General features: G+C 44.4%; 2 protein-coding genes across 2 annotated transcripts; one reads left to right on the forward strand and one right to left on the reverse strand.

Annotated features, from left to right (window-relative positions):
* Nucleotides 1-4882: 4882 nt before the first annotated feature.
* On the forward strand, nucleotides 4883-21113 carry LOC128710900 (uncharacterized). Its single transcript, XM_053805759.1, has 10 exons — nucleotides 4883-4899; nucleotides 6022-6183; nucleotides 12697-13021; nucleotides 13084-13516; nucleotides 13587-13735; nucleotides 13822-13962; nucleotides 15078-15110; nucleotides 15279-15902; nucleotides 17328-18263; nucleotides 20319-21113. The coding sequence occupies exons 1-10, from the start codon at nucleotides 4883-4885 to the stop codon at nucleotides 21111-21113; spliced, it is 3615 nt and encodes a 1204-aa protein (XP_053661734.1).
* Nucleotides 21114-24228: 3115 nt separating this feature from the next.
* On the reverse strand, nucleotides 24229-26112 carry LOC128710909 (leucine-rich repeat-containing protein 15-like). Its single transcript, XM_053805768.1, has 5 exons — nucleotides 25817-26112; nucleotides 25602-25738; nucleotides 24923-25486; nucleotides 24758-24846; nucleotides 24229-24687 (listed from the first exon to the last, which is right to left on the reverse strand). Exons 1-5 carry the CDS (start codon nucleotides 26110-26112, stop codon nucleotides 24229-24231), a joined length of 1545 nt encoding a protein of 514 aa, XP_053661743.1.
* Nucleotides 26113-26121: the final 9 nt, after the last annotated feature.

The following is a 26121-nucleotide window of genomic DNA, read 5'->3' on the forward strand; positions in this document are numbered from 1 at the left end:
ATGGTGTAGCATTTGTATCTCCGGTTTTATTATTTTTCTTACGATGATCATAATTAACGTGACCGGCACTGTTCTGGGTTTTATGTTACTAACTCCAATTAGAGTGTACTTTGTACTGTGACTGTATGGATACCAGGATACGGGAGCTTTTACAACGCTTTTTACTATCGCACTCACACATACTTTGGAACATATCCTTCCTCAATAATGGTTTCCAATTCTTCACAAGCCTTGAAACTCTGTTTAATTGGTGTATTATTCAACTTTATCACAGGTATATAAAGTAAAATTATCCTCCTTACTATTCGATTCAATAATAAATGGAAGTACTTTGTACATTTTCCGACGCAAAAAAAAGATACATTCAAGTGATTAAACATTTTCTTACACCTACTCACTGTTCGACTGCTCTCGTTTCTACAACTTCTTCAAGTCAATATTTCACAACGTCACACGGGTTTGGTGTAAGGGTTTAATTATTTTTACCATTGGCCCTGCTCGAGTGTCCCCCAATGGCCGTTTCCTTTTACTTTTCTTTTTCAACTTTTCCCACGCCATTCTCTGGTCCCGGCCCGGTTTTTCCAGTGTAGGTAGTGTAATACCGGGAACTTCTTTCCACCCGTAGGGTGATGAAATTAGAGCAAAAAACTTAATTATAAACTGTTCACCGGCCGGCATCCTTTTGTGCATCATATAAAATTGATTTCACGGAATTATAAATAGCCGGCGATCAATGTGCAGAGTTATGGGACCATGTTTCTCGGATCGTGTTTAATTTTATTTTTTTAGCTCCACAGGAAAAAAAAACGTTCACAACGCGTTGTTTTTTTATATATATTTTTTGCTGGCTTATACGCTTCGTAGATGTTCATCATCATTGAAGCTTTCACCGAGCGACGGCACACAATGTGGCAGACATTTATTGCATATGAATTTACGCGCAAGGATCATATTGTTGTTGTCGGCGGGGGAGGAAAATGCTGAGAAAAAATTGTGCGAAAACATTAACCATCAATCAATACGGGACGTATTGTGTGAAGCCGTATTGAAAGCCTTTCAATAAATGAAAAAAAACGCATCAATTTCGATGTTTTCATGTTTATTAATCACACGCCCGAACCGTTGAACGGGGCAGCTTATTAATTTACTTTTTACTTTTCGGAACAAAAAGCCTCCCCTTTCTGTATGACTGTGCTCGTTAATAGGATTTTTATGTATAAACGTTTTTCCCTTTTTGTTTCGCTTCATTTTGCAGCATATCATAATTATGTGTACGGGTTTTTAATTTAACTTTATTCGGCGTACAATAAAAGCAATGCAATCAAAGAGGAAACAATCGAAACACTGGACGAACCCGATTGCATACCGTGCTATCCGACAGATAACTCTTTGTCATACGGTCAAAGCTCTCAATTACAGCTTAATCCCCGGGAACGGAACGGCCCTGCAAGCCTCTTCGCAAATAGTTCCGAAAACGGTCCTGCTACAATAATGCCAATTAATGCTATCCAATCAACCGAAGCCTAATTGGTATGCTGTAAAATTGTCGACCATCGATGGTCCAATTTCAGCGAGCCCGATCCTGGGTGTAGCGGATTTCCCCGAACGTTCGATGGGACATTCGGACGAATGGATGCACCACGCCGTGGACAGCTGATGCGATGAAGTACATGCACAGCAGCTGGTTCGTGGGATGAACACCGTATGGAATTAATATGTAAAAATTACATGTTGGGCTGCCAAAAAATGCCATTACATGTTGGGCTTGTCTGTTAATCTCGAGTTCTTTTCGGTGGTGTTATTGATGTGTAGTAAAAAAAAATGGAAGCTGTGGACATGACGCACTTTGGATCGTATTCCTTAAGCTATCGTTTGGAGAGGTTTTGTAAAAATGGGAATGAAGCTCAATTTCGTGTTGCTTAACTCTAGCCTTTTTTATCAATCATTAAATTATCTGTCAGATAATTCTTTGCGTGGAATGAGCATGAATATTCAAATTTCAATTCAATTCAATTCAATTCAATTCAATTCAATTCAAATATATTGAACATCGCGAGATGGGAAGCAAAGTATTTCTAGAGGTGAGAAAGATTATAGATCTGACTAACACATTACCGCTGCAACTTGAATACCCTGCATCTCTTTTCCAGTCTCTTTCGCGGGCAATAATTGACCCACTGCGAAGCTCGTGCTGTGTCTATCGATAATCACCCCCAGACATTCACCCATTCGCCCACACCGGATGCGTGTTCGCTACTGAACTGGCGACAATTGTTAATGCATTTTCAATAGGCTTCAACCTGACCGGAACTCGTGGTGCTTCTGGCCAGGTAGTGGCCACGAAGTCACTCCGAATATGGGAAGGTGTTAGATAACAATCAATAACAATGTTGTTTCGTTGAAACAGCGGACAGCGGATTTATAATGATTCCGATTCGTATCGAAACCAAGCGACGGTGTGCACCGCACCGGAAGAAGACGCTTAGGGAAAAGTGCGTACGCTTGCTTCAACTAAGTGCATAAATACGTCACTCGGTTCAGTGCGATCGATACGTACTGCACCGAATCGGATCGTGCATCGATTGCAATCAAATACAAATGACATAACGGACTGTGAAATGCAGGTCAGTGCAACAATCACACAAACGGTGCTAGTCTGCATCCGCTACGCATTCATTACTTATGAGATTAGTTTGGTTGCTAACTTCACCGATAGATAGTTATGCTAAGGGACACCAATGGAAGGGAGTTTCAGGGGAAAAGGGCATTGAACAAATGGTTTACTCACGAATGAGAACCGAGTGCTTGGGAAGCAATAAAGGGCAGTTTTTTGCGCATGCAATCGTCATTGTGTGGCACAAACATACAAAATCAATCAATGAAATCGAATGCGTTCTGGAGTTGTACGATACAGCTCTTGGAGTCCCTTACCCTTTTGGCAATGAGAGTAAAAAAAAACGGTTCTATACCAATTTCTACCAATCTTGTTTAGTCAAGAGCTAGAAATTTTTACTACCTTTTACTTTCTACTTTATCGGCACAACAACCTGCAAGAGGTCAAGGCCTGCCATTCTTTGACTTTATTTACCCGTAGCTGGTCAAGATTGACCCGTAGCAGTTTTGCGTACGGAAGATTGGACCGGTTGGGATTTTGGACCGGTCCTGTCGTGTGAAGACCGGCGCCGCTACAAATAGACCATCAGGCCGCCCCATATATATTTACTATCGATTGCTTCTAAAATTAAGTTACCGTTCCAAAATAGATCCATAAATTAAAATGTAACAGTACCGTGGGATCAACAGCAGATGGAAGCGAATTGATTGATCCAGATATAACCCCGATCACGATTACTGAGTAGGTTCTAAATAAAATAACAGTCATGAATAGATAGAGCTTTTCTGGGCTGGAGTATTGGCTTAGAGGAAAAGTGTTTAATTAATAAAGTAATAATGCTACTTGCGGTGATACTTTCCAAGTTTAAATCTATGGTTTAGTCGGTTATTTTTTACAACGGAGCATTCCTCCTATTTTTAATTGCATCATTTTTATTCTCACAAATAGAGGGCGCTAATGTTGCCCATATCACCGGTTTTAGGATCCAGATTTTGGTTTAGAATTGATTGCTTTATAATAGCTTTCCACAATAAATTTAAAGCAAAAAAAAAAATTACAACTTGAACGTCTGTTTATTGTTATCAAAACGAATCGTTAGAACAAGTCATGAGGACGATAACAATGGACATTTTGTGTGGGATCATCAAAAATGACATACGAACCCTGCATTACACGATTTTTGGTGCTTTTGACCAAACCCTATACAATCATAGTGAAAGTCTCTGATTTTCTTTTCATAAATTTTAAGATTTGTACAATGCTTTCCTAGTTTTGTTATTACTTTTTGTTTGATTTTTTAATATTCTTTGCAATTCACAGTTGATTGAAACTTGCCGAAAACAACTGCATACTATAAACAATCTCGATCGAAAGTCAACATCCCATCTCGATTATCCGTGGAATTGCTTTCATTGGTCACGGATAAGTGAGTTCCGTGTTGTATTTGCAAGCGAATAAACAATTGAAGCACATCGATGTGTCTTCTCCACTAATTTAAGTGTGTGCTTCCTTGGTGTGGTTGTGTGCTTGGGGGTGGTGTTGTGCATCTATCCGCGGCCAGCAAAAGGCAAAGGGCTCAATCGTTGCAATATGTTCGGCAGAAAAAGGCAGCATACCACGAAGCAATAGAGAGATTCGTGCCCCGTATCCCGCACGTGTACGAGTGTAGGTGCGTGTGTGTTGGTTGTGTGTAATCTCTTGTGCACCAGCACGAAACCACCCCACAGTGCCAACGGGGGTTGCAAATTGAAGATGTAGATGCTGTATCGGGAAGAAATAAAGTAAATTACAGCAGCAAAACCCACAATCGTCACCCGGGCGAGTGAGTGTTGGCAGTGTTGTTGTTGTTTTTAGTCCCCCCAACAGATTCATTGCACTTGCGAAAAAGTGCAATTTCAGGTGCAATCAGAGCGTGTGTGGGTGTGTGTGTGTGTGACTACGTGTTTGTGTGTTTTGTGTTGTGAATAGTGTAGATTTGTGCCCTTGTGTGTAGCTGGTGTTTCTTTATGTAAAAAAAGCAATCATTCAAAGAGCTTCTCCAGATCGATCGTGTGAGGCTGTGGGCGCGTCTTAGAAGAGCTGTAATCAGCCTTGCGATTGTTTCACGCTTGTGCCAAGTGTGTCAGTGTGTGCGTGTGTGAATTCGGGAGCTAGTACATACGCTACTACCAATCCCAAGTGTGTAGTACGTAGCTCTGTGTCCACTGACTCTCCATCCCCCTCCCCCCCCCCCCCACTAATTTCCCCGGGGAGGTACTTCGGAGTGACATGAACTCACGAATCAAGTAAGTACTTCACAGTACCGTCGTAAGCACTTTTGCCCATTGACCTGTCTCAAACTGGCCTGGCGTAGTAGTAAAAGCACAAGTGCACCGGAGAGCGACATGGGCTCGGGAGTTTCTGCGAGCTGTCCTCTGTGCCTGTTTCATTGTGTGGGTCATTCATTCATCAAGCGCGCAATGGTCACAAGGACAACGGGCGAGGTTAGACCGTGGCAGCATAGAATAGGAAAATCTAGGCCGAACGGCTCATGAGAATGAGTAGAAGACAGCATCCTTCATCAGCAACACCAACAGATAAGCGTGTGGAAAGAGAGAAAAGGAGCGCACGAGCGCGTACACAAGCAAGCGCAGCAATCCCCGAAGGACGAAGCTTGTGAGATGAGATGTGCTCTACTCACACCGCGCGAGTGTGTGTGTGAGCCACTACTACCACAGCTGCTGATTTATTTCCTCCCGTTTTCTTTGCTCACTAGTATCTTATCTCGACCTAAACACAACCATTTTCCTCAACAATAAAAATCCCATCCCACCTTGGATATAGACGAGAGAGATAGAGAGGGACTTATAGTTTTCCTCCGTTGCGCGTACTTTTCCCGTTTTTCCGCTCGTGCAGCAACAATGTCTCGCGTACGATAAGGGCCCGTTTTTCTCGCTGCCTCGAGTGTTTTTTTCGTAGCGGGCGTCTTTTTCTTACCCTCTGTATGCTCTCCATTTTCTTCACGGGCAAAGAAAAATAAGGTGTGCCCGTTTTTCGGGGTTTTCTTTGGGAGAACGGGATTTTCCGGAGCCTGCCTCAACAAGAATAGGCTCAATCACCCGATTTCGTTGGTTGCTAAAGAATGCTTCATGGAGGAGGAAATGTTAGTAACCATTGCGACAGATTTGTGGGTGAAGTCCCTCAATTGTAGTTGTATTTCACCCTGCCATGCTTCCATGGATCTAAGTAGGCGTATCTAAATCGGTTTCAAACGTCTCTTTGTTATTCCTCGTCGCAATATTTGTATTGAACTCTGGTGCGTGCGTGCTCGTGGCTCATTTGTGGAGGTTCTGAATCATAAAATACCCTTGCCTTATCGTGTTTCTTGGCTCGTTTTTATCATACTCCAATTGTTTCTTCCTTTCCAGGGAGGATGTCAGCCGACTGTTTGAGTTCTGGTGCGAAATTGCTCCGGGTACGGGCGACGACTCTGCGCCGGGTCACATCGTGGAAAGCTTCCCGGAGTCGTTCAAGGATGCGAAGGTTACCACCGACATTCCTGCGTTTGCGTTTCCGTGTGCGTTTGAAAGGTAAGAGCGAGAGAGCGAGACAGTTGTTAAGCGTGACACCCATCACTTGAAAGGGTTGATAAGTTGACGAAAGGTGTTTGGAAAAGCTGAATGACTCAAATTTGGTACCACAAACAGGGGCAACTCAGTTAGGCACTCAAGCGGGAACTGAACCAGACATTGTGTCAATGTCTGACGAAAAAAACCTCGCACCTCTTGGACGTGCTTTCGGTAGCAATAAATAGGATCATTATGTTCTATTCCGGTTAGATGAAGCAACAAAAAGTAAGTTCGACAAGTGTGCTCCCAAAACTCAACAGTTTGCAACGGCCATTCTGTAGGCCGTTCTGTTTCGTGACGTACACAATTAGAATTCACTTATCAGCGTCGAAAAAAAAAACCCCACGGAGCCCTCTCGCCCGGGCGCAATTCCACATCGGTGGGCAGCTCTGCCCCGGGTGCTGACGATGATTTGACTTTTATCGCTTCGCTTTCGGAGCGTGAATTGTTATTTATGCTGCTCCGCAACACCAGCGTGCGCAAGGCGTAGCTTGTGTAGCGTGAGGGCCACCTGCACCACCATGACGGAACCGGACCACGGGACGGAAGGAAATCCCGACCGAAAATGGTTCGTAATGAGCGAATTTTAAGCAGCCACCAATAATAATTTTGCTACGTTTTTACCGGGGTTGATTTTTTACTTTGTTGCGTTTTGATTGTTTTGCCTTTGATGTCTACTAGGGCACACGGCTTAGGGCGTACTGTTTTATATTATTGATTGTGATGCGCGGAAGGAAATGAGCGTGTTGTGCGGATTTGTTTGGTATGAAAATGTATTTCTGATTTCAATCTTCCGTACCACCTGTGGTGAGAAATTTCTTCCTATGGTTGCCTTAGGTTGGCGCTATGTATTTACACTTTTATGATGGCTAGACTTGTTACGCAGCCGGTCCAACAACGATTGACCTTGGGAGGGTGAACTTTGCTAATTAATATAAACTTTCGATGGACTAACAACTCTCCCTTAATCAACACGAGATATGATTGATAACTAACAAGCAAAACATGTCTAGCCCTGGACTTTGTGTTTGTTTGGTCGACCGTATGAGGAACTTGCCGTTTTGCCGCTAGTTATCAGATAGTGGACGATTTGTTGACTGTTAATAAAGTCAAAGAAAGTCTGAAATGACAGGCCTAGACCTCGTGAGGTTGTAGTGCCACTAAGGAAGAAGTCGATTTGATGCAATGTAGGGTTTAGGTCCGATGTATTCCTGTTTCCAAGTCTTGTTTTTTCTTCATTACTTAATATTATGTATGATATTAATGTGAAGTTTTTCCATTACCTTATATATAATAAAACTTGCCTGTTGAATAATCAAATACTTACGTTTAAGATTCTCCACCTTACTTTTATTTCAGACTTTATCTTCTTGGCTAATTTGCAAGTGCAATTGTGATAAATGCGCACCCAATGACAAATATTGGTGATTGCAATTCACAATATTTGTTATAAAGTCCCTCAAATCCTGCTGCGAATTCGCAAACAGGACTGAATAAATGATGCTAAAGGCAGAAAACAAACGCGAGAAACAAGAATAACCGAATTGTGGTTTAAACCCCAAAAACATATCATTCGTATTCTTCTGAAGCTGTTTGCCTATGTGGCATGATGGTGGCATGATGGTAGCGGTGCCGGTCTTCACACGAACGGACTGAACTAAAATCCCATCCGGACCAATCCCCCGTACACAGGACTGAATATCCAGCTTACGGGTAAATAAAGTCACAGAAAGCCAGAAATGACAGGCCTCTAGACCTCTTGCAGGTTGTTGTTGTCGATAAAGAAGAAGCTGTCTGCAAATACATCACCAAGTTAATGGCAAGAAGCTGCAAAGCTTAGCGTGAAGACAGAAGTAGAAATTAATAGGCTTATGGTACTTATGCTAAAATAGATTGCCTAAATTAAGATAATGTTTTCTGGATATATTCAGCAAGAATAATGTACTCTGTTCGGTCTACTCCGAATACAAAATATGACCTCACTTCCAACCTGTGACTCAGGTTGAGTTTGCTTTCAAGGTTTTCCAGTAGGATGTGATGGAGAATGCTTTAGATCCATGCCAGATGAATAGATTAATTATAAATGAATTCTCGTTGCATGATGCCTAAGAATGTTCTCAGAAGACGCGCTACTCAGTCCGGAACTACGGAACCATGACTGGCATGGCTTGTCCGATGCGGCTTAACCGCGGCAGTCACGTTAAACACTGAAAATGTTGCTCGACCCACGTGTAATTTGGCGTAAGTTGTGGTTTCGCCAGCAGTTGTCTTACCATACCTTTGTATTCCACCGTTCATTAGATGTTCAAATATATCTTGCAACGAATTCTTAATTAAGCTATCTAAAATTCCATGCAACCATCATAACCAGAACACACCAGGTACTCTGATAAAAGTTTGTATTACTATTTCTGGCCAACCCACGCCGAATTTGTTTAGATCGGATTCGAAGATATCATTATAGCTCTATCACGACGTCATGCGCCATAAAGAGGATCTAACGTCCATGTGAAGCAACCACATCTGCCACAGCATCTATAATTCCTCGAAATGAAGCCATTTTAGCAAGAACACTGCGTTGAAACGCGACCGCAGCGGTTATGATCCATAAAGAGTTATTTTACGCATGATTTGCTGACGTTCGCGCGGTGGGAAGATAAGCGCCGACGACTTCTCGATTGTGTCGAAATCGCAGCAAATATGTAAGCCGAATGAGATTTTTTATTTTGCCGTTTCGAAAGAATTAATCCACGAACCAAATTAATTCCTGGTTTAATGATACGACTTTTCTAGTGTTCAATCAAAAGTCGTCATAAAAGTGACATAACCGAGGCACCCGTTTGAATATATTTCATTGTCTCGTACTGCATGATAATGGTATCGGAATTTAATCAAATGTCTATCACTCACGCCCTTTCCAACGTGACGCCATTAAAGGGACGACCGAATCGTGTGCACCCCAAACACACACGCATAACTCGTCGGTATCATGCGATATTGGCGCTTTGCTCGAGTCCGTGCTGGACATGGAGCTGCCCTTTTTTTTTTCTCTCCACTTCGTTTGTACCATTCCGGGTGGTTATGTGTGCGGTGTTTGCGTGTGTGACCGGCATCGCATTCATTATCGCTCGAAATGTCGCGTCCCGCCACGGGAGTGTCCGGTGAAGCGATCTTGCCCGTGAACGTGCTGGGACATTGTCATCGCTTTTGCGTTGAGTGTGGCCTCTCGATTTGGCACGTTTATTATGCAAAAGCCGCCGCTCCGTTACGTTACGCCATATGTTGTTCGGCGGGTTTGGGACTACCGTTGCCGTTGCGGGGGAGCATTGTGTCTTCGTCCTACGGAGTCGAAGTGCATGCCGGATGGCGGTGACGATGGTGAGGCGCATTTCGAAACGCCATCATCTGCAAAATTGCGCCAATGCCTTCTAATACCAGGGATTGGCACCTTCATCGTAGAGTGACTCCGTCGTTTTGCCTCACTTGTTTGTGTTTGAAATTTACTTGTCTCGACGACGCTAGATTTGGTTCGGAAATGGGGAGTTCCGATGGATTTGTGTGCGCACTCCCTGTGCCCAATGCAACAGTTGCTGGTAAGACTAACAGATCAGCCCCAAATGCCATCAGTGAGACGTTAACTCAAGCGCCCCATAATAGCAACGTATGTATATTTATCGAATTACATCCGAACGGGAGCTATCCGGACGAGCAGCAGTAACAAGATTAGCGACTGAGCATTTAACGCCGAGTTGAAGGCCGCGTCTCGGCGGTGTTGATGATGTTGATTGGGAAAAACGATATGGATCGTTAGGGATAGCCACCACCCCGGGGGATGGAACGTTTTCATTTGCCATACACAAACAGAACGGCAACAGTCGAGGGATTTTGGGCTTTTGGGGGCTACGAAAGGGGGTGCACACGTTTCTTCCTGCCAATAATTGCCTTCTGGGGTCGGTTCTGTTTCCACAAATTATCATGTAATGGTCGTAAATGTCTTCACTACCACGGCCCTATACAACCGTTCCAGCTCATCGATTCTGAAAACGCGGCACAGAATGCAACACGCTACCCGCACATAATCTTACCATGTGGAATCGAACGCTCCGATGTCCGGGCATTGGCGACGCCCTGTTGAACGCAAGCGGAATGTTACATTCCGGTGCCAACATCACGAGACCGAGGGAAGTCGATGAGATACTCCTGCAATTGTGTGCCGGGTCGGACAGGTTGGACCAGTGGAGGGAGGAAGATCTTGTTGCTCCGCTGTGGCTTCATATGAATTGGAGCACCATTTCCGGTGTTGACTGGACGTTGCCGGCGTATGCGTGTCCAAGAGCGCCGGTATTAATGTCAGTACCAGCATCAATTACGGTGCACTTCCGATGATGAAGAAGCACCGCGTACGTCCACTTGCCGATTGACTTTGGTTGGCCGGAGGAACTGACTGGTTATTAGCTGTCGCCTTGTGGAAGCGATGGAATTCATCGCTCATCATTACTACGTACGATCATCACTTCTCATCCGCTGGTCATTGTTCCGCTGTCTCTGCGTTATGCATTTTATGTCCACACACTCGCAGCACTTGCGCATCGCGTGGAATTTTACTCCCCGTTGCTCCGGTGGTGCTCAACTTCATTCTCGCGATGAAAGAAAATTATCTTAAGCCATTGAGTCACCTTGACGTGGTGTTTTCGGGAGGACACCTAGCGCACAAGAGACGAGAGACAAAGAAGCAAACTCCGTGCACCGATTGGTTGGCAGCGGAAATATGGTGCCTTCGACCTTAGCGCGCTGTAACGTTGTTACGGAACCATTCACCTTCACAGGGCCTTCTCATCTCCACCGTCGTGTCGTGCGATAGCGAGCACTGCGTTCGTGGCCCATCAACCTGACGTTGCTCTCGATACCGGGAACTGCTGCTGTCGACTGACCGCGGTGACTCATCGCCGCACCGGAGCATATGCGCGGTTTGTTGGGTTTTTCTTTTTCGTTTTCGATAATAGAGATTGGTCATGCTACACCGGTTCACGCCACCACGACAATGGAGTTGAAGTTAGGGTTTGATATTTTTAAAGTTGTCTTTTAGACGTAGAAACAACGCTTCGCTAGCGTTGTTGTGCGCTAAGCTTGCAATGCAAACATTCTCTAACTGATGACCATTGGAGATTCTTATTTTTTTTTGTTTTAGATATAAAATAAATAGAGTTAAATCTTCTCTAGCGAGCTTCAACGCTTCAACTAAAAGTCACTTTATCGTCCTGTACCCGCCTACTTGGTTCGCTGTCGCTCGGGACAGTAGGGTTTTGCTAATATTTAACCAATTAATTACCCATCAGGAACACTCGTGGCACACCTCGACACATGGCAAGCGACGGCTCAGCACGCGAAAATGGCGAAGTGTTCATGGTCACCGCAACAAGTGGTTTATAATTTACGTAACTCCAACCACCACACTCGAACCGTCCGGAAAGCTGACCAACTTCACGTCGAATTAGTGAACTTGGTGCGCAGTGGAATGACTACAAGATACAGATAGAGCGGTTCCTGTTGCTTGCTGCCATCGTGTGTGAACGCTACGTTTTTTTTTTGCGTGTATGGCACACAACAGGAAATGACGCCTTCGGAAGGGAAGTTCCGGTGATGATTTATATTTATCCGGAAAAACCACCCAAAACTTGAAGCGTTCTTAATGAAATTGTACAAATATCGTTGTGTCATGCGTTTAATAACGAAGTGTTCTTAAGGGGCAGAAAGGTGGAAGTTTGCTGAAAAGTAACCGCAAACGGCGAATAGCGTGAGTCACTGCACTATTATTCACAGGCGATCGAGGCAGACAGGACAGACATTGCAACCCGCTGCATGTGTCGGTTGCTAACGTTTGGACACACATGGCTATCGTGACACATGGGTTTGGCCTTCTTATCTTACTTTCGTGCCATTATTCCTCCCTGCAAAGGTCGTTAGTACCTTTCTACGCCGGTCGGTCAATCAATCACGATGGCCTCGGTAGGTGTGCAGTGAAAGACTTAACTTCATTGAAGAAGATGACTGAAGGCTAGCTCCTTATCACAAGTGCTTCAACTTAGATATCAGTGCCAAGTGGAATGGAATTTTGATGTCCAATAGAATTTGAAGGATGTAGTCATGTAGAATGTTACTTTTCTGTCTACTCTGAATATCATGAGATCACAAAGTTTCTGGAAAAGTATGAAAGTGATTAATTTAAGCTTCATATTTGATTGTCTTTAGGGCATTTTAGTGATAATATTTATAATTGATTATTTTAGTTTAAAATGAAAGCACTTTCTACCATTAAATGTTAACGAGCGAGGGTTAAATCGAATTAAATTTGAGTGAGTTTAAATGAAGATATGGGAAAAGAAAATTCTATTGAGCTTAATTTTAGATTTATATGTTATAGGACTTCATTTTGCACCGTTTCAACTGATAAATTCCCGTTTTCTTTCTCCACAGCCGCACTATCCAAGTCCACTCGTTCGTGCTGACCAACATTGACTCGAAATGGCGGTTCGGGTTCTGCCGGCACGATCCGAAATCACCCACAGCGATGGTGATTATCACGTACCTTCCGTGGCACGATACGTTCATGCGCTTTCTGAACGTACTGGCCGATATCCGGAAGAACCGACCGAACGAGTTTGCGTCGTTTCTAGCCGAATCGTACAACAAAGGCGTACCGGAACCGGGCGCCTGTCTGAAGCTACACTACGATCGAGCGTCCCAAACGTTCCTATTTCAAAGACCTCAACAGTTCCAGCTTCCCAGTATTCCGGAGAATGTAAGCGCAGTTGCACTGGGCTGGAAACCGACCGTACTAACGTTCCGCTTGTTTCGTTTTAGCACAATCTCAATCAATACTACAACTTTGTGGAACCAAAATTCATGATAGGAATATTCGCCGCTATGCTGGCAGAGCGGCGCATCATCTTTGTTTCGCGGCGGCTCGACATCCTATCGTCGTGCGTGCAGGCGGCGAACGCTTTCCTCTATCCGATGGTTTGGCAGCACATCTTCATACCGGTGCTGCCGATGCAGATGAAAGACATACTGGCCGCACCGATGCCGTTCCTGATCGGCGTACCGGAGGCGGTGTACGAAACGTTACGGCGGGAGGAAATTGGTGACGTCGTTATACTGAACTGTGATAAACGAACGCTGGAAACACCGTTCGACGATGTGAAAAGCATGCCCCAGGAGTTGGTGAGCTCGCTCAAGAAACAGCTCTCCAACCAGGCCGATCATCGGGGCGATCGGGTTTCAAAGATATTTCTAGGTACGATGGGAAAATTGAACCGCGAGCGTTTTGTTCCCAATCCAATTAATTCCTTTTTCCGTTCGCGCAGGTATTCTAGTGCAATTAATTGGTGGATATCGGGATGCTGTAAAGTTCAACGATAAAATTACCTTCGATCCGGAAACGTTCATCGAGTCCCGACCGTCACATTTACGACCGTTTTTGGATAAAATGCTTGATTTGCAGATTTTCCAACAGGTGTGTACAAACCGACGAAACCGCATCATCTTTGACGCTCCATACTGAATGATTTATTTTTTTTTATCCATTACGCCCTGTAACAGTTTATCGAAGAACGCTTGGATATGCTAAACACTGGTCAGGGATTTTCGGACGAGTTCGAGGTGGAATACTTCCGGTACGCGGAAAAATCGGGCCGAAAGACGAAACAGTACAAGGATTTGCTGAAGAACTTCAAGGATAAGGTAGTGTCGTTGATTTGATAGTGACCACATTTTCCATTCTGTTTTTTTTTTGCTTCCCATTCTGTTATGCACCGTCCCTGTTTGTGGTTTCATTCGATTTGGCACGTTTCGGTAGCCTCTTTCCGGTTGTTCGGTTTCTTAGTAGTTCCATTTGACTTTACTGAATGCTTATTGAAAGCTGCACTAAGGGAAAGTTGGGAACATTTGCTGGTAGTTTGAAAAGTGACCGATTGCAATAGGTATCCATCTGTGCTACGCAGGTGATCGACATTTCATTGTGATTCCTCGAATTATACTTAACATTCCGATTTGTGATGATTGCATAAGAGTACTTTATGGTCGATTAAGATATTTTTATAAACATTATGCTTAGTTCATTCGATGCTATTATTAATCGGAGCAACAGTTAAAATCTCCCGTCAATACCCGAAAGGATAGTATGTCATATTAGCCAGTTATTATAGCACCTCTTAAGATTCCTCAATAAACAATTGCTTTGAAGATCAATTCGCACGATATGAGTTTTGTTTCAATGTGGCGCTAAATTATGGTTTCTTCTTCCTTTGGTATTTGTTTGATTTTTTTTTTCTCCTGTAAACCTTATCATCAGTTTAGGCCCGCCTGTTTATAAAAGAAACATCCTTAAATTGATCATGAATCTCATCATTCTGCATCTTTTTCATGTCTTTCTTCCGCATCATATCGCATCACTCTTTGACGGCTCTGCTTACACTGTTTCTCCTTCATTCTGCATTTACGAAATCACGAAAACATTCACATTCTGGACCGGGGTTGTGTGCATTCGCTACCTGACGCTACGTTCTCATACACGGTGCATGTGATTGCGTCTATCAACACGCGGATACTTAAACCAAACATTTCCTATTCATTGTGACCGATCTGCTTCCGGTGTGTACTTTCCGCGGGGTGTTGTGTGGCGTGATTTCTGACACGCTGTCCACCAACCGCTTTCGGGGGGAATTCGTCTTCGCTGCGGTGTTTGTGCTTGCCACCAATTGCCTGTGTGCCGGGAATGTGTTTCGTCAACCTGGGGTTCTTAACGCCGCTACAATTTGCTGCCCCACATTCGCTGCTGTTGCTGTTGCTTCCTCTAGACTAATCCAGCTGTACGTTCGGCCGTCAAATCGGTGAGTGGGTTTTGTTGTAACAGTTTCTTTTTGCGATTGAAGAGCACTTTAATCACACCACGTTACTGGCATGTTACTGTTTGTGCTTGGTGAGATGTGTTGGATAATTGACGATAAGAGAGTTCCCCTGCTTTACCACCCTACTAATCACTGTGCGTTCAATTTTAGGTCAAGGAAGGTGGCAAAGGTGTGAAGACTGCTTACAAGGGCTTACGGTCGAAATTTCGTGAAACGACCCCACCGAAAACGAAGCTCGATAGCAGCAGCAGTATGCATCTGCACCATCAGTACGATGTCGGTGGACACCATCAGTCCGCGCCAAACTCGCCCGTCTTTAACAAGCGCCCGCAGACGATCGCGCTACCGGACGATGTTTACCATACGCACAACCCGCACCAAATGCTTACACCATCGTCAACCTCGCTACACAACTCACCACATATCCTGCTGGGCAGCCACCATCATCATATGCATCAGTCGCTACCGCAAAGCAATGGGGGCGTCGGTGGTGGCAGTGCCGGTAACAGTAGCAGTGCCGGTTATCATAGCGCCTCGGCTGCGATGACCCGCAGCGGTAGCAGTGCTGCTGGCAGCACAAGCCACATGAACAACAACAATCACAGCTATGCCAACAGCAACAACAATAACAACCATATGACTAGCAGCAGTGCGAGCGACATACGCAGCCCAACGCTCAGTCCCACCAGCTCGAACTCATCGTCGGAAATGAACCTGTGGCAGGAGATGCAGCATCATCTGACGCTGTTCAAATCGCCCGCCGTGAATCGGAATGTAAGTACGCATGAACCGGTTTCTTCCTCCTGGAGTACCACTTATTTTATTTCCCATAGCATGCAATACGAGTCAGTAACTATCTCTTGCCCAGTGTGTCTGTTTAGCTGCAGACAGCTCGAATGCGCCGAACGCGTTTGCTGCGCGCTGCGAAGAATGAAATTTAAAGTTTATAATTTTGTGAACTATTTTCTGTTCCTTCGATTTTGTTAATGTGTGTTTATGGTTACTGTCGGTGGCCTTTTATGATTTGCCGACACAGACGAGCTGTTGTAGCTCCCGTTGAAATTTACGCCATTTATTTAGTAACCATAATTTCGGGTAGCGATTGAAAAATATTTTTTTAAATTTAAGTTTTTTGCTCTGCCACACAAATTTCAATACCTTATGGTTTTTTTTTATTTAATGTAATGCATCTGTTTTGTTGCACTATTAACGAGCATCTAAGCGCTGAGCAAATGAAAAATGCATCCTTAACTTGTGAGCATCACACAATAATTGTAACGTATTGTTTTTGGGTCGAATACCGTGTGCGTGAGTGTGTGTGCGTGTGTGGTTTTCTAAGATTGTAAACGTAATGCAATACCTATCTATAATTGGTACTTTTTGTCACTAACAACTGTGAACCATTGTCATTTTGCCGCATCATGCGCATCATGAGTGTGTGTTGTCAGGCGTGGAAGTAGTAATAACGTGTGCCGTAGCGTTTGTTTTGTGAATATAATATTTGCAATTTAAATTCCATTTAATATGTTTGGCAAGGCATGAGTATGCAGTTAACTGTGGAGAAGTGTTTAGACAATTTTGCGAAGAGGTATTGCATACCTTCATGAGTATACATCCAATACATGATGGTGTACGTGAATGGTACGCTTAGGATAACCAATCGAAAGTGTCGTTGAGGAATAGCTATAGCGAAGAGGCTTACTCAATTCAGTTTAAAAGATGCAAATGTCGTCCCGTTTGATGGATGTGGCGGTTTGATGGATGCTCATGTATCATTTTCCAAATTTCTCTGTGGTTGCATTCTACTTTGATTTTGTTCTACTGTTCATGATGGGCTGTATCCATCTATCATTTCGGTTTTGGGTTTTGTGGCTCATACAAAATCAGCTCTATGTTAACAAAAACAAAACAAAAGAACCCATTTAAAAAAAACCCCCCATCCTTCATCGTTCATCTTAGCTGTGAATATATCAAGTGCATCTTCTCCTTTCTATCGTTTCCACCTTTCTGTGCCAAATCTTGCACGCATTCATTCCATTCCATTACTCACACCTTCGGCATACACATACACACACACACACACTCCCTCTGTGCGTGTGGGTTATCCCGTATGTGCGTTTGTGTTGTTGTGATGTTCTCATGTGGTCCTATCCTGTCTCCATACCGGGGCAAAACAATCTGCATTTGCCTCCCTTGCAGCTCAAGCCAACGAACAGTGCGGAAGGCGGGAACTCCGGCAGTCGGCCATCGTCCCGGGCGGGAGCACCGGTCAGTCCACCGGGTGGCAGTAGTAACGCTCTACCTCGCATACAGGAGTCGGTGGCAGTTGGTGCGCAACCGCTGCTCAGCCTGGAGCTCGATAATGCGCGACAGCAGCACACCGGGCGGCCATGCAATAGCTGCAACAACAATGGTAGCGGCGACTACCACAACGACGACGATCAGACAAACTTCGATCTCTCACCGGATGCACCGTGTCCACCGATACCGCCGAGGCGCTTCCAATCGGCGGCCGACGCACTGGCCGCCATTCAGATTTCTCCCCCACCCATGTCACCTCCGTCGTCTTCCTCGTCGAACTCATCGCCCTATCGTACCTACAATAACTTCATACCTTCCGTACCGAAGGCGAAGCCACCGATTGCTGTTCCCTCCGGTACGGCTTCCCCGTCGACCATCGATCAATCACCTCCCTTACCTTCCCCTCCGCCTCCACCGCCTTTGAAGGCGCAGGGCGACGCGTCCATCCGGCGCAACGACATCCTCCGGTTCGACGACGAGGAGGAGCAGCTGATCACGCTTACCACGACCACGACGACGGTCGGTGGATATGCGGGTACGGCGACCACGACCACCACCAGCATGTCCATGACGTTCGGTCAGCCGGCGGTCCGCAGGCATGAGCTCGATCCCGCGTCCGATAGCACAATGCATAGCAATCACATCCTACCGCCGCTGCTGCCCCAAACGCAACACCAGAAGCAACAACCGATCGTACAAAGCGTAGCAGCAGCAACAGCAGGCAAACCGCCACCATTGCAGCACGCCTATACCTTGCCACATCCACCGAAAGCGCAAGCGCCCCAGCCACCGCAACGGCCACCGCTTGCACCGAAGCCCACCTTCCGCAAAGAGGTAATGAAACTTGCCCTTTACCACACCTTCCACTGCTTTCTGCTGCTCTATTGCGCGTTTCGACTCTTTACGGTGCCCTCTTGAACGGAATGTCCAACCACATTCTCCCTATCTTACCTATCTTATCCCCCGCAAAATTAAATCGATTCCGGAATGTTAATTCCCCTCCACAAAAACGTTAGACGTCGATTGCAATTCGATTCGATTCCATTTCAGCTTATCTTATTGGCGATTAATACTCTTTTCTTTAAATATCCTTTTTTCCCTTCTTTCTTCCCCGTTCCCGTTTGATTTATTTTTGCTGCGCGTAATGCTCGATCCGGTACCGCTTGAATTCGTAAATTCTCGTACACACTCACGTTTTTGCCTGTACCTCGTTTCATTGCGCTTGGATGATGCTTGTGACGATGTTGTCTTCTTTGAATCTCTCACCCACTATGCCTCCAATTCCAAACAAAACGCTTCGTTTCACCTCGGACATACGCCCGCGGAAACCTCCTAGATGCGGGTTAAGATCGAGCGTAAGCTAAGTATGCAAACGGTGGCGAAGCAGGATGTTTAAGGTGAGCTGCGGGACGTGTTCCTCATCCCGTCCATTTGCTGGCGCACTGGTCCGGCTGGCCGTGCCGTGAGGAAAAGAACTGATGATGATAGATATTTGCCCAGAGCAGAAACGTACCAAAAAAAAACGGCGCGCTTCCGTTTTGCCTGCTGTTTGTTGAACCTCTACGCCTCTACGCCTTTTCCAAACTCAACCCAAAACCGCGTTACCATCGGCGGAGTGTAGCAGGAGTACCCAGGTTCACGTTTTCCACAACTTTAATCCACCCATAGTAAGACCTGTTTGTATCTTCCTGGTACCATTTTTTTTTTCTGTCTTGTCAACTTTGTGATGAGTGTTACGTTACGTGGGCTTTTCTTTGTGTTACATTTGATCGAAACTCCTGTGCTTTTTATTTGCGGAGGTGTTGATGCGCGCTTTAACGAAAACACCTGTCAAACACCGGGTCATGTGCTACGTGGGTGTTTTCTCTGTGTGTTTTGTTTTTGTATAGTTTACCACTTGTGTGTACTCATCATCGGTTAATGTTCGGTCACGATCGCTGTTTTGTGTGTGTGGCACATTTATGTTCCATTCATCTGCAACCTTTTATCATCCTTTCGCCATCCCGTTCACCTGCCATTTTGTGCACAAGAGGGTCACCGATATCATCCCGGCTAGAGGGAAGGGGGAGTATCTCATCCGTACATCATCTTCTGCTCGGTGTTTTTCTTTCCTTGTCTATCGCTTTGGAACGATCTCTACTCACTATCGGTGTTTGCTTTTACGATCATATTGCTACTTTTATCGTTCTCTCAAGTCCTCTTCCTGAATCGTACGTCATACTCGCTAGTGTGATGCTAAACTGATCAGAATAATTTCTAAATATGTTACTGTTTTAGTAAGCTTTTCGGGTAAAGGGTTGACTGTATTTCTTGTTTCATGTTGCCAAACAACTTTCATATGTTTTGTGTTGCTTTATTAAATGAATTGTTTTTTTTTTTTTTTTGTTTACTGCTTGGTAGAGTTATTCGTTGAAGGTAGCTAGTTGTTATGTTTTTGATTGCTGTTTTTTTTTTTAAAGTAATATATTCGTTATTTTTAATGATTGAATTGGACACGCTTCTACTGGTCATTTTGATTTCAGCACGAATTTATTCGTTTTGATGCTTTCTTCCGCTTATGTATTGGATGGGATGTGAGCCAAGTATTAGATTGGATTGAGTCGTATTTTTCCTTAAAACAAATATAACAAGTCATGAATTTTAGCATAATGTTTCAATCTACCTTTGTAATGTTTGCGGTGTGTTGCTTCTTGGTCTGTAGATCATTTATGAGCTACCGAAAGTTTCGCTTCAGTGCTGGGTAAATGATCGGTTTTCCTCTCATTGGAGTACCTTGCGAAGGATTACTCCCGGTGCACACACACACCAACCAACCAACCACACCAACTGCCTGTAATGCTAGCTAGTGCTGCTCCATGTTCTCACACTCCTACCGCCTATATTTCGCAGTCTCAAAACGGTGACACACCCGATTTCCCTGCGTCCACATCCGGAGCTACCGCCGGAAGCACAACTCCACCGGTGAACGAAGAATCCCTAGATCTAATCACGCTGGATACCACCAACTCGAGCTTCGAGCTGGAGGACTTCGATCCGCTCAATGAGCGGGCCAAACCAATCGGTACGGGTGGCCCGGCCGACACTTCGCATGCGACCCCCCGCTCAGCACTAACACCCTCCAGCTATTCGGCAGGCTTGGCAAATGCATCCGGCGTAACGATGCCGACCGCATCCTTTCCCTCGACCAGCCTGAGCGTTAATAATCCGGTCTATCCTTACTTTACACCGCTTTACCAACAAAACGTCGCCGTGTCTTCGCACCCCGCTCATCATCAACCTCACCAACCACACAACCACCGGGCACTAGGGATGGGAAGCGATGGACAATCACAACCACAGCGTTCGTATAGCAGCGTCGGGGAACGCACCAACGCGTCCAACGGTGCTGGTACTGGTGCCAGTGCGCGGGAAAGTAATGTCTCGGATGATTTCGAGCTGTTGCGAAACTATGGTCTAGATAAATTCTCACTGCTGGACAGTGGTAGCACAAAGCCAACAACACTGCACATTAACGGGAGCACTAGTAAAGCCGATCAACAGAACACGACCAATCGTCTTCATAACGCGCAGGTTCCGAATGGTGGCCGCCAGCTCGGTTGCAATGGTAGCAAATACCCGACGATGGATAGCAGCAACAGCGGCCAGACGAAACCAACCTTCAGCAACTGGACGACGTTCGATTGATCATGGTCAGTGTTAAGCGAGCTTGTACCAGCTACCTAGGCGTCGCGAAGAAAATTATTTCTCAGCACATGCACAAAGAGGAACGGAAATCGAAATTATATCACACATTCCAATAGCTGGAATGGTGGTCACTTAATTCGCTACAAATATTAAACAGCTATGAATAGAAGGATTAGGGCGCGCATAAAACTAATCCGGATGCATTAATTTCCGGATCAGGCCATATTAAAAGTTTAATCAGTTATCATACAGCGAACTAGAGCCAATACTGTGTTTTTTTTGTGTATTTATTGTGTGAAAAATCAACACACACACACACTCTTTGTAACCAGTCCTTTTCCTTTCCAATCATGGTCTTTTTTGTTTTTATTTAGTTTTGTTGCAATTGTTTATAGTATTATAGTGTCATACAGAACGGAACGTAGTTGGGCAGGTTTCAGTCGATAAGAAGTGAAACTGAATGTAGACAAGGTGGTGTACGTAACAATGATATGCTTTCCAGAGATAAATTTACCGTAGTTAGCGGTAAGCATAGCTAAACCATAATCGTAAAACGATTTAAAATAGAGCCACATTAGCGCAAGCGTTTGAAAGCAAAACTTGACCTTTGTGTGGTCGGTGAACCGACCACAGATGGGATGTAGTATAGAAGGAAGACATGGCACAGAATGGAAATCTAATTTAATTCGTAAACATATGCACAAACAAAAAGAAAGGTAACAATGCAGATGAATAGGGAAAAGTAAATAGAGCCAGAGACAAATTACTAAAAACAAGCGGCAATGAAACGGGAGAGATTGAGTTGAGCGATGAAATAAAGAACATATATGAACTGGTTGAGTATAGTATATCGCATTAAAGCGACCACTAGTGGGTAGTGCAGAAGCATTTTAAAATGTGTCTAAAGGACGTTTGGTTTTGCCGTGCACAGTTTGTTTTTGCCTCCTTGATCCGTGCAGGTGATGTGATACACCTCATGACCTTTCGGATCAAGCTTCCTTTCATTGATCGTCATCTTTCAATAGCTTTAAAGTTAGAGAACTCCCCAACTCGCTCGGTTATTCCTATCTTCTTCCTTCAGACTTTAAATTGACTATCACACTAAAGCTCGTGAAGAAACCAATTCTGTACGGCTAAAAACCCCAAGTCCTTTAGAATCCGTTGCCAGAACAGGTAGTTGTTTAATTAAAGTAGCATACACCAAATGTGTGGCAGGAGATATATTGTCATGGAACAGCGTTCGGTAGCGTTAGCGTCTCAACCATGCCCATGATTACGATCCAGTCATAGACATCATATACCAGCGGCAACATGGATGTCACGATCAGCCGGTTGGATTGCAGTTTTAAGTTTTATTTGATCGGTAAAGATCGTCAACGGTTTAGCTATTTCTATTCGAAACATAACGTTCAGTAGGAAGTGATCATGTAACTGCTTGATACGATATTTTAACGCATCTTTAACTATCATATTAAGCGGGTGGGAAAACAAACAAACATATATCATAAATCGTACTACGATAGATAAACCAAATATTCAACAAAACAAAACGCCCATTTGCCGATGGCGCCCCGCGAAACAAGTGCGCCCGTTTCGGTAGAAAGCAGCAAACAGTAATGCGTTAAGGTGATAATGTTTAAGATATTTAGTCAAAATGTAACGTGGAGGAGGTTAGCAATTTATATCGATCCGCCGGGAGCGATCTTCAAACCTGCAAACAGTTTTTTGCATCACGCTGCTCAACTAGCCGTAATACGATGGGCGGTTAGAAAGTGTTTTTTTGTTGGTTCTCTATTAATATTGAACATCATTTAACATTAAATAGCGCAGCTAGTTTTTGCTCTCTCTCTCTCTCTCTCTTTCTCTATCTCGCGCTATCTCTTTACAAACAGTTCTAACATCACGGCGCCCATACACACACGTGTGCAACGACCAAACGCGGAAGAGCAAGCCGCCGTGTGGAACCTTTTTATATTACGGTAATATCACATCACATATGATAGATTTTTGTTTAGTTAGGCAATGTAACGAAAAGAAATAGTGAAAGGAGCAAAAGAAAACCAATACTATACTGACTAGAAGAGGTAAACTTCCAACCTTATTGGATGACAGTCATTATTTGTGCCGTTTGGAGCCAAAACTCAATATTTAACCCGAACTATATACATAAAAGTAGGAAGAGCGACATTGCACGTTTTACCACCAACCTATCCATCATATGGCAAGCAGTGCGTGAATGTGAGCATTAAATGAACAACAACAAAAAAAACTGCTTAAAATATACCGCAAAAGACATGTCACAACAAGCCGTCAACACACATGGCTATCGAACAAGGAAAACCAAATTAAAAACACCCAGTAAAAGATCGTTATGCATGATAGACAATTTAGAAGGTAAAAGGGCAATGTGGATCAAATTCTGCTGTAATGGCTACATTTTAACAATTTAAAACAACAAAACTCCCCACATTTTATGATGCTGCGTTGTGAAGGAGAGGCGGCGAAGGTTGGAAAAATGTATAACTCCGTTGTGCTGCTTCATCGTGATTATGTTTTACGCGAGATAACAATGCAATTTACCCGTAAGCCAACGGGTAATCAACGATGGGTTTTGTTTGAAAGTTTTTGGAACCATATGCTTCTCGAGTGGACTTGGGTAGCATCGGGAAGGATCGTTCCTTACTAGACAGGATATCGCGTGTTTTGTGCAGGGACATGAGTGAACGTAAAGGAGAGATTCCCTAGTTTGAGCGTTGTGCGTGGTAGAGCATAGAGATGGTAGAACAGACAGACTATATATATATATATTGGAAAACGGATGTTGAATGTCAAATAAAAGACGAAACATATTACAAACCCGACTGGATGGAATGCCATTCAAAATGCAGTGTGAAAGAAGTAACTTAGTGTTTCATTGTTTCTTTATCGGCACAACTAGCCGAAGAGGTTTAAAAGACCTGCCATTTCTGGCTTTCTGTGACTTTATTTACCCGTAAGCTGGATAAGTCAGTCCTGCGTGTGAAGACCGTGTCAATGTTTAGTTCTGTTATGTGTTTTACTTTTATATGTCATGGTTATGCGATTCCTGCAAGCGCTAGAGTAAAACTAGGAACATTCATTTATAGTATAACGGTCTTATCCTGTGTCGCGGATATTTATGCTTCAGATAAGCTAAATAGCAACCCATTAGGATAATACCCACTATTAGACAGGACAGTATGATTTTTTGCGCCCACACAACCTGCATCTGCCGATGTTCTTTCATCGCCTGGACAACCGTTTCCATGCCGGGTAGGTCCATCTCGCGATACTTTCGGCACATCAAATTGTCGTGCACGGTTAGATGAACGATAAGGTAGTTTTGGTACATTGGTGGTTGGGCACAGCGCAGCATTGGGAAGAGTTTATGCAGTTCCGGCCGGGAATGCATCGCCGGAATCACTCTGTCGGCCAGCCACTGCATCGAGCAGTTACAGTTGATCGGATTGCCCTGCAGATCCACACCGTGCTCAATCTGCTGCCAGTGGGCCATATTTTCCGGCACTTGCTGCAGTGCGTTATAGCTGAGATCAAGCTGTAAGGCGGGATATTATTTTGGATGTGTAGAAAATGCTTTAACGCGTCGCACGAATATTCTAACTCACTCTGTTTAATGCTTTCAGATCGATGAATGTGTTGGGCTCGATGGTGGCCAATCGTGGACAGAAGGAAATTTCAAGCTCCTGAAGATTGTCTGCGGGATTCCGAATGAAGAACGAGTTGAGTAATGAAGCATTTTTTCATCTAATCTCGTCTCGCCGCCCACCTACCTGCTATTGCTGCAAAGGTACTCCTGCCGATGGATCTTAAATTTGGCATTCGGTTAAAGGAAATTTTGCCGATGGACTTCGTTTGGTTACCAAAGCGAGGAAATTCTTCGAAATAATTGCTCGATAAATCCAATTCTTCGAGCAACGGAAAATATTCACCCGGAAAAATCGCTAGTCTGTTACTGGACAGATCAAGACTCCGTACGTTTGTTGTCTGCCTAGCTATCTGATCGATCTGATTGAAACGCAGAGAAAGCTCCGTTAATGTTTCCGGCACGGATTCGAACGGCCACGTGGTCAGCTCATTGTGCTGCAGCAACAGTTGACGAACATTTGGCGGCAGCACGATGGGTTTTTCTCCCCGTTTGATCGCGTTATGGGATAAGTCGAGCGTTTCCAGTGCCTCCAGCTTGGACAGCTCAGTGCGTATCGATTCGATACGGTTGTGCGATAGATTTAGGTGTCTCAAGTGCGGCAATGTAAACGTTTTCAAACGCACGATGTCTTTAATCGAGTTGTTTGACAAATCCAGGTGCTGCAGGTTGTTGGGGTAGTCGACAAAGTCTGTATCGTATGTGAGCAGATGAAGGTAGCTAGGTTTAGATTCCGCGAGACCATACGTGGCGTTTGGTTGGATGCAACACTACAGCAACGAAGATATATTTATCATGTTTCTTACCGTGCACTTGCGTTATCATATTCCCGCGCAAAGAGAGTGTTATCAAGTTTATGAAATTCTCAAAAGCTTCCACCTCAATTGTGCTAATGCAGTTGTTCTCCAGGTTTAAGGTCGTAACACTTTCATGACCTTGCAATCTGTGAATATTGTGTTAGGTAATAGCTTAGGGCGTAGCATTGACGGTTTTTTTTTCTTTCTTTCGTACGATCACTTACTTATCGATATGGGGAATGACGAGTCGATTAAACACAACCTCAAACGTTTGATTCTCTTGCACCAAGCTATCCAGCTCGGACCAGTTAAAGCTGCTAAAATCGAAAGCACTGTTTGGCTGCGGAGTGAATGCTTTCCACATGGTTTCGTTAAACAGTAGCGTCAGCTTTGAACCTTCCTTCGTGCACTGCATATACAGACACACTTTCGCCGTGTCCAGAAGTTCACCGAACATGTGTACTACCGACGGTACGGTTAGACTCAGGTGTACAACAAACCACACCCGAATGAGCCGCATTGTTTCAAT

The sequence above is a fragment of the Anopheles marshallii genome, chromosome 3 (assembly GCF_943734725.1).
Source record: "Anopheles marshallii chromosome 3, idAnoMarsDA_429_01, whole genome shotgun sequence".
Lineage (NCBI taxonomy): Eukaryota > Metazoa > Arthropoda > Insecta > Diptera > Culicidae > Anopheles > Anopheles marshallii.